This window comes from Teleopsis dalmanni, chromosome 2, assembly GCF_002237135.1.
Source record: "Teleopsis dalmanni isolate 2A chromosome 2, ASM223713v2, whole genome shotgun sequence".
In the NCBI taxonomy this organism is placed as follows: Eukaryota; Metazoa; Arthropoda; class Insecta; order Diptera; family Diopsidae; genus Teleopsis; species Teleopsis dalmanni.
Genome location: NC_051847.1, coordinates 111005592 through 111014137, shown reverse-complemented (window position 1 = coordinate 111014137; position 8546 = coordinate 111005592). Strand labels below are relative to the sequence as shown.

The 8546-nt window shown below is 30.1% G+C and overlaps 1 protein-coding gene across 1 annotated transcript; it reads left to right on the top strand.

Moving 5' to 3' along the window:
• The first annotated feature begins 1198 nt into the window (after positions 1 to 1198).
• Positions 1199 to 5458, top strand: LOC119678433 (E3 ubiquitin-protein ligase HRD1-like). Its single transcript, XM_038090249.1, has 8 exons — positions 1199 to 1249; positions 2810 to 3024; positions 3084 to 3140; positions 3223 to 3411; positions 3566 to 4071; positions 4131 to 4426; positions 4489 to 4706; positions 4762 to 5458. Exons 2-8 carry the CDS (start codon positions 2899 to 2901, stop codon positions 5242 to 5244), a joined length of 1875 nt encoding a protein of 624 aa, XP_037946177.1. The 5' UTR covers positions 1199 to 1249; positions 2810 to 2898; the 3' UTR covers positions 5245 to 5458.
• Positions 5459 to 8546: the final 3088 nt, after the last annotated feature.

Genomic DNA, 8546 nt, shown 5'->3' with positions numbered 1-8546 from the left:
TACTGCTAATACATATATAAGCAACTAAATCAAATGTACATTATTTTGTCTTTTGATTACAGCAACTATTAACAATAAGAAAATTAGCGAAAGTGGAAAATCAATACCTAAGTTGAAACTGGTGACTTGTGCGTTTTCACAATTTATGCGTTTTCTCATTTTCTTGATGGCATAGAAAAAAATAGCCAACAATCTACCTAATTACATCACTCCTCCAATTTTCTTGGATTACATAGAATTAGATCTAGTGCAATTTTCAATTATTTGTTTTTGTTATGCGGCAATTTCATTTATAACATTATGAGTATTTCTTAAATTTTACGACAGCATATTTTTGTTATTTAGTTATAAGTTTATGATTATATTCAAATATTTGATTTGTAATATTTTGTGAAAAAATAATTATATTTATTTAATATTATTTATCACACATACATATAAGTTCTACACATTGTTAAAAAAACTCTTTTGCGATATAAAGCTTAAAAAAGTATAATGTAAACCATTTGCTGAAAATCGATTATCGATTTAAGAGTCTGTTCTTACCAACATATGTATATCATATAGTTTTATAACACTTATTGGTCTTTAAATAAATTCGTAGTACTAGACAATTTATTATAACATTAATTTGCAGGAACGAATAACAAGAACAAAGAGAACAAGTAAAAATATACAAAATTTTTTCCTTGTTTTTCGTTCGTTGTCATTTGCCTATTTAACTTACGTTTTCTTTGCATCCGCCCAAGTGGCATTTGATATTCTCCCAGAATTTTTCTAATTTTAATGTATATATTTCTTTTATTTTTTAACTAGTATTATCTATTTGTCTTTCAATAAAACATTTGTTTAATAAAAATTTTACTTAAATAAAAAATAAACTTTTTCCGTAAGATGGCAATTTATTTTCTTATTGCAGTAAAAAATCAGCCGGCCAGCGGACAAGATGGCGACTTTTACCACTATGGTAACTTTCTGATGGAAATGAAATTGTACTGTAGTAGCTCACCATACGATTTGATGGATACTTTATTTCAATACCTTTATTTGCAACATTTTTCATTGGGATATTATTTGTTACAGGCACATTATCTTTTAAATGTAGAAATGTAAAAATAAAATTAAATTTAAAATTTTAAAACTAAATTAATCTGTCACACTATTGAATTTATTTATATAAAAATTTTTATAAATTTTTAGAAACATACTATTGGTATTTACGATTTCGAGTAACGGGCTCGAAGTACAGGTAAATAATGTTTCTTTAGAAGTTTTACATATTTTGCTGTTACTGATAACCTGACAGGGTCTAAATATTTTAACTATTAATTTGGTTTTAATATATAAGTTCGAAATTAATAAATGTAAGGTCTATTCCCGGACGTACTTTTAGTAAAATTCAAATAAAAAGTTACATGAGTTACTATTTTCGATTGACTCACTCAAAATCTAATAAAAATAGAAAGCTTTTGAAACGAATTTAATTAATGAAGAAACACACAATAAATATAGTGTTCATTTCTTAATGTGATAACAGTCCACGGTAAAAAAATAGTGAAGTATATATATAGCCACAATCGTAGCCATCATATAAATCTTGTATAATAAGTAGAAATAATTAAAATTCTGAATAAACTTTATTACTATCAGTATTCAATTACACCGTTGCATTTACGCACTTGCTCAGTTATATTAATAAGTGAGCGTGCACATTGTAATGAGTTCATTTATGCAGCTGATAAAACTTTCATAAACTTCATTTAATAATATATCACATAAAAAAATTAAATACATTATTTATATTTGAAATCATTTATATACATTTTTTATATCAATTACATATTCATTTAATAAAAAAAAAGATTTTATTAATTATTTACTTCCTTAGTGCCTCTGCTTACATGTCAGCTTTTGTTTGTTTACATATCGCATATAAAACATATGACACATATTTCAAATTTTGGTAGTTTTTCTTGTAGGAGATTTATTTTTAAGGGTTGTATTCGACATTTTTTGCCTTAAGTAAGCTGATTTATATGAAAAGTTTTTATATGGCAAATCATCTGCATTAGTGGCTATCATGAAGAAACCCGCCTAAATGAGATAGTGTGAATATGCTATTATCCTCCACAAACCAAAAACTTTTTAAATAGTTAGTGAGTGCCTTAATGTAATGTGTGAAGTATTCCACTCATACTATAACATAAGATAAATACTATTTAAATATTGAATATTCCATATACTGTGAAATATATATAAAGTTCATTGTCATTATTAAGATTGATATACAAAACAAACACATGAAATATTGAAATTATTTATAAGAAGGAGAAATTCATTTAATTAAAAGTAATAAAAACATATTATTTATAAGATTTTTCTTCAAAATATTTCCATAGAGAAGATCAGAGAAGATATATAATTTCATTCTAATTTTTAACTTATGGTTACAGACCTTTTACAAACATATAAGATGATTATTGAATATGGTGGAATGACATTTCAATTTTACACATATGCAAACAACATTTATTAAAAAGTAGTAAAATACTTTTAACACGCAATACTTTTCTTCCGAAATGGTTTTGACATATCTAAATGAGAAAAGTAAGAAAAACCTACGTGTACTATATCGTTAAAAATATTTGATTTTTCTTAATAACAATAAAAGTGAATAGATAAAATTTTCAGTTTAATAAATTAACAATAAATATGTAAAACTTATTAATTTAAATAAATGTGTAACCACTATATATTTTCTATCTCATTCGCTTTTATATTATTGTTTCGGATATGCAATCTTAATTAGACAACTTGTAAGAAGGAAACGTCAAAATTAATTTCGTATTGGAACCGATCAGCCGTTTGGCTGGAGGTATTGTAAATAACAATAACAAAATGCAGATCTTATTGTCCTCAGTGTGTGTAGCGCTAACTAGCGCAGTTATTGGAAATGCGTTTTATCAGAAAAAGCAATTTTATCCATCTGTTGTATATATTACAAAATCAAATGCTTCTATGGCAGTAAGTTCTTAGATATATTGTACATATACGTATACATAATATATACTTTGGGTTTACAGGTAATATACATTCAATTCTTCGTTATCGTGTTTATGTTCGGAAAACTCCTACGTAAGGTAGAAATTTTACTTTTGAAATATATGTATATGTTTTTAATTAATAGTATAAATAAATTAAGATTAATAAATTTGGTTAAAGATTTTCTTAGGTACCTTACGTGCAGCTGAATTTGAGCACTTGCTAGAACGTTTTTGGTATGCATTAACAGAGACTTGTCTAGCGTTTACTGTGTTTCGTGATGATTTCAATCCTCGATTTGTTGCTTTGTTTACGGTTCTGTTGTTTTTAAAATCATTCCATTGGTTGGCAGAGGAGAGGGTTGATTTTGTAAGTTATTACTTTTGAACTTGATTAAATATATTAATATGTAAAGTTATATATATCACAGTAAGTAGATTTATGAATATTTATTTTAATTATTAAACTAAAATTTTAATTATTAAATTAAAATATATATTATTAAATTAAAATATATATATAGATGGAAAGATCGCCAGTTTTGGGTTGGTTATTTCATTTACGTGTAGGCAGCCTATTAACAATATTAGGGATTGTGGATTATATTTTGCTAGTGCATGCATACAATTCAACATTAGTACGTGGTCCGACGGTTCAATTAGTGTTCGGTTTCGAATATGCTATTCTTCTAACTCTAATTGCAAGCACATTAATTAAATATATTTTGCACGCTGTGGAAATGAGAACAGATACACCTTGGGAAAATAAAGCAGTTTTTCTATTGTATACCGAACTAATTATCGGTCTAATAAGAGTTATTTTATATGTGCTCTTCGTAGTTATTATGGCAAAAATTTATGCGTTGCCAATGTTTGTATTTCGGCCAATGTTTTTCACGATTCGTAGTTTCAAAAAAGCTCTAGCTGATGTTATTTTGTCACGTCGCGCTATACGCAACATGAACACTTTGTATCCAGATGCAACACAAGAGGAACTACGTTTATCAGACAATATCTGTATCATTTGTAGGTAAGTATTAAATAACTTTCTGATTACTATTAAAAAATTATACTAAATTAAATATAAAGAGAGGATATGATTAATCACGCCAAAAAACTGCCGTGTGGACATATCTTTCATACAACATGTTTACGTTCTTGGTTCCAACGTCAGCAAACATGTCCAACATGTCGTTTTAATATTTTGCGTGCACCGGCTGTTAATTCAACAGCTGTACCGCGACAGGATCCACCAATTGTAGTTGCTGCGGCACCCGTTCCAATAGCAAATACTGCAACAGTTAATCCAGCAGCTGCCCAAACCCCAAATCCATCTCAATCTCATGTCCATACAACAACAATGCATGCAGTAAATTCAACGGAATGTAAGTAGTGTACATTTAAAATTTAATTCAATATATTGTACATACAAATATTTATATTTTAGCAATTGGACCCAATATTATGCCAGTTTTCCCTTCAATACCCAATCTTCAGTCTATGAATATTATTCAATCTCCTATGCTGATGCCGCCACCGTTTCCATTTCTAACACCTTATTCCATACCGCCACCTCCAATACCTAGTGATCTCATAAACTACACTGACGAGGAACTTAGAACATTGGAAGGTTCTGAGCGCAGTAAAGTGGAAGAGCGCATAAAAGTAAATTTAAAGATTGCAATTTTAATATATTACATTTATCTTTAATTTAATTTAGATGTTGCGCAATATTCAATTACTAATAGATGCAGCTGGGGTTTTGATGAATAATTATCAAATTGCAGCAGCAACTTGTCGTCAAGGAGCACCTGAGCGAAATTTTGAAAATGTAACTGATATTACTTTAGCCAGTACACAAATGATATCGCCTGTAGTAAACGATGAATTACCAAGCACATCTGGAGCAACAACGGCTGCTGCTGCAATAGCAGCCAGTTTTGCTAGTAGAGTTGAGCATCTTAATAGTACAGTAGGAAGCACATTGGTCTCTACATCAATTGAAAATAGTGGCAGTAATGTAACGATTGAAGATCTTGATGGAGAAGAAAATGATTTCAATATTATATCTTCTGAAAGTACACCAACCTCAACAATACTTAACACGGAGAACCATACAATTGCAGAATTAAATGAACTACGGAAGAAACGCATATTAAAGTTTTTACAAGAAGGAAATCAACCGAATACGTCGACTGAATAGGGTTTTTTACATGCCTATGCCGTGGTCTTTAGTTTAAAATATTTTATTAATTTTTATATATGATCTACATAAAGAACTTGCAATTTATGAAGAAATGTAACCAAGAAAATATTAGATACTGCTATGAGGTTAATATGTTCCATATTAAGCATATGTACTTTATATTTCGATTAATTCTAATAAACAAGTGCGAAAAAAAAAATTTGTTTTAGAAGTATTTGTCAATAGGTTGCCTCATTTAAAGTACTTGTTTTAAAAAAGACCTTGTTATTTTGAAATTCATGTTGTGTTCCGATCAAGAGCTGCTTATATTATTATTTTGTTTTATATGTACATTACTGTTGTTTATATTAATAATAAAACTAAATGTTTAGATATTATAAGATTAAAATAATTAGGATATTCGAATAACGTTTTTTTTTTTTAAAAGTGAACGTTTGCACAGAGATTAATACCGCAGTCAACACTGCCAAGTCAACAGCAACAATGCTGCTGAAATATTTCCACATATCTGACTACTCGATGAAACTTTCTTACACATCTTTTTATTTTATATATTATTACGAATTACCAAAACTCTATTTTGTAACTAAATTTATTAATATTATAGAATAAGAATAAATTTTTAACATTAACGAAGTAAGGATGTCTTCAAGTTAAAACTAAAAACTGTCAGTAATGAGGGAATAAGAAATTAATTTATTTAAATACGACGTTTGATTATAAGTGGCGCATTCGGTACTCCAATTGACAGTGAAAAAAAAGTGGCACTGCGTAGAATAATTTCATAGGGTGGCGGAGGATCAATACTAGAGTACTAAACCTAAGACATTTCTGTATAGTAGCGATATACCATTAAACAGAGCCAGTATTACATATTACTGGAGCTGTCACAATTGAAGTAGTGGATCTTAATTCTTTATAACTGATAGCACCAACAAATAGAAATGAAGGTACTGCTGATGTGGCACTATGCAAGCTGATATTATTCTATCGCTATTAACAAAAATAATATTCATCGGTTTTAATTTACTAAACCCGATTTAGAGGCTGTTAACACAAATATAATCAGCCTTAATCGTACAGTCGAAATGCTTTCAGAGGAAAATAAAACTTTAAAAGAAAAAATAATTAAATTGGAACATGAAAACAAACCGACCACGAAGAACTGATGCGGCTAATTGATGCCAATAATTAAAAAAACCTAATTTTCAAAGGCCTAACAGATCAGCTGCCACCCAAAGAAGCTGTCACAAAACTGTGTGAAAAAACTCTTGGCATAAACATTGTAGTCCGTAAAGCTAGAGTCATATCACAGCGGGAAAATAAAATCAACGTCTTGGCAGAGATGACGTCAGAAGAATCGATTGGTCTGGTTGTCCAAAACATACACAAACTTGTTAACTCTACGATTAGGATTGAAAAACACCTGAACAAAGACAGACAACGGCATAGAAAAGCTCTTCTCTTAATAAGGAAAAAAATTCTCTCAATAGATCGTTCGCACAAGGTGCTCGTTCGAGATGATAGAATACGCATTGGAAACAAGTGGTGCAAATGGACCAAAAAAAAAAAATCCTAAAGTGTGGCAATGAGGAGGCGACTACTACTTTCAAAACAAACATATGGCAAAAAACTAAAGAACGAATACAGCACATTAATAACAACTACAGATGACGCTCCATCAACATCACGAAATACAGCATCTACATACAATCTTTTTAAGCTTCAAATAACATTTTGGTATGTACACGGTATTGCAAATCTTTTTAATGAATCAAAAATTGCTGACTCGCAGATCATATCTGTCTATGAAACCTGGTCAACAACACCTTTCAATACTAGCCTTAGTCCTTGATGCGATGACAGCCCCAGCAACAAGGGAAAAGTCCACTGGTAGAGCTAGCGGTGGTGTTGTATCTCTAGTTAAAAAAAATTTAGCAAAAAGTAGCGAAATAAGCAAAACAAATTTGTGGATTTTTAACTTTTATTGTTTTAATAATTGTAATTTTATTTTAGGTTCATTGTACATTAAACCACATTATGATATAAATATTGCTTTAGAACTGCTTCAACCATTAATCGATGAAATAATTAAAAAATATGCAGGGATCCCCTTGGTTTCAACGGTGATTTCAACGCTAGAGTGGGTGGGGAGGGTGCTCAAGAATTCTTATCTGAAATTAGTTCGATTTTCATATCTAATAAAAGCTCTCTCGATTTAGTCTTGAATACGCGTGGTAAAAATATATTAGAATTCATAGAAAATAATGGATTTATCTTGCTTAACGGTTGCACAGATGGTGACATCCCTGCAAGTTTTACATTCGCAAACAAAAACGGTAACAGTGTTATTGATTTAATCTTGGTCAACGTCGCTGCAATTCCATTTATAAAAAGCCTAGAAGTACAAGCACTTGCTTCTGGTTCAGACCATTTCCCGGTAACCTTAAAACTTGAATTCCCTACCGGCACTAGCAATATAAATTGTACAAATGTAACTTCTTGTAAACAAACCAGATTAAAATGGGATATAAATAAGTCTGTTATTTTTACAATGCACATGAACCGCTGTCTTGAATCATTGAACATGAATCATCACTTCTCTTCTTTATCCATTGACCAACAAAATGATTTAATTATAACCTCTATACAAAAATCTGCTCAAGAATCAGAAATGGTTATTGCTAAGTCCTTTATGCCTCTTTACTATACTTCTAAGCCATGGTTTGACTCAGAGCTACGGGCCTCAAAGAAAAATCTAAATCATGCCCTAAAAAAGTGCAAGCGACAAAGCTTTTCATCTGAAACTAAAAAGGTATACATAGATTTAAAAGCTAATTACAAAAAAATGCTGTCTGAAAAAAGAACGGAACATAATATTAAGGTCAAAAACAAGTTCTTTAACGTAAAAAGTTCGAAAGACTTTTGGAATCCTATTAAATCGTACAATCGAAAACCTTTTGTCAACAACCCCATACCAAATTCTGTTTGGCAAAGCTTCTACGAGCAAATTTATCCACCTCGTCCTACCACTGAACTTATACTGTCTGAAAACTTTATCGAAGGGCTGGATTCGGAAATAACAATAATTGAAATAGAAACAGCAATAAATAAAATCAAAATCAATAAGGCTCCAGGCGAAGATGCGATTACGGCAGAGTTCTTTAAGAATTTATCTAGTCAATGGATTTATATCCTACAGTCTGTATTCAATAATATTCTCTTAAATGGAAGCACACCAGCTTCTTGGTCACAGTCCGTACTCATTATGTTACACAAAAAAAGGTGATATAAACTCG

What these genes read in the sequence shown, in the direction of transcription:
- LOC119678433 (XM_038090249.1), top strand. Translation starts at nt 2,899, where the DNA reads ATGCAGATCTTATTGTCCTCAGTGTGTGTAGCGCTAACTAGCGCAGTT. An exon ending in AATATCTGTATCATTTGTAG is followed by an intron (nt 4,072 to 4,130) that starts GTAAGTATTAAA and finishes TTAAATATAAAG; the next exon opens with AGAGGATATGATTAATCACG. An exon ending in AAGTGGAAGAGCGCATAAAA is followed by an intron (nt 4,707 to 4,761) that starts GTAAATTTAAAG and finishes AATTTAATTTAG; the next exon opens with ATGTTGCGCAATATTCAATT.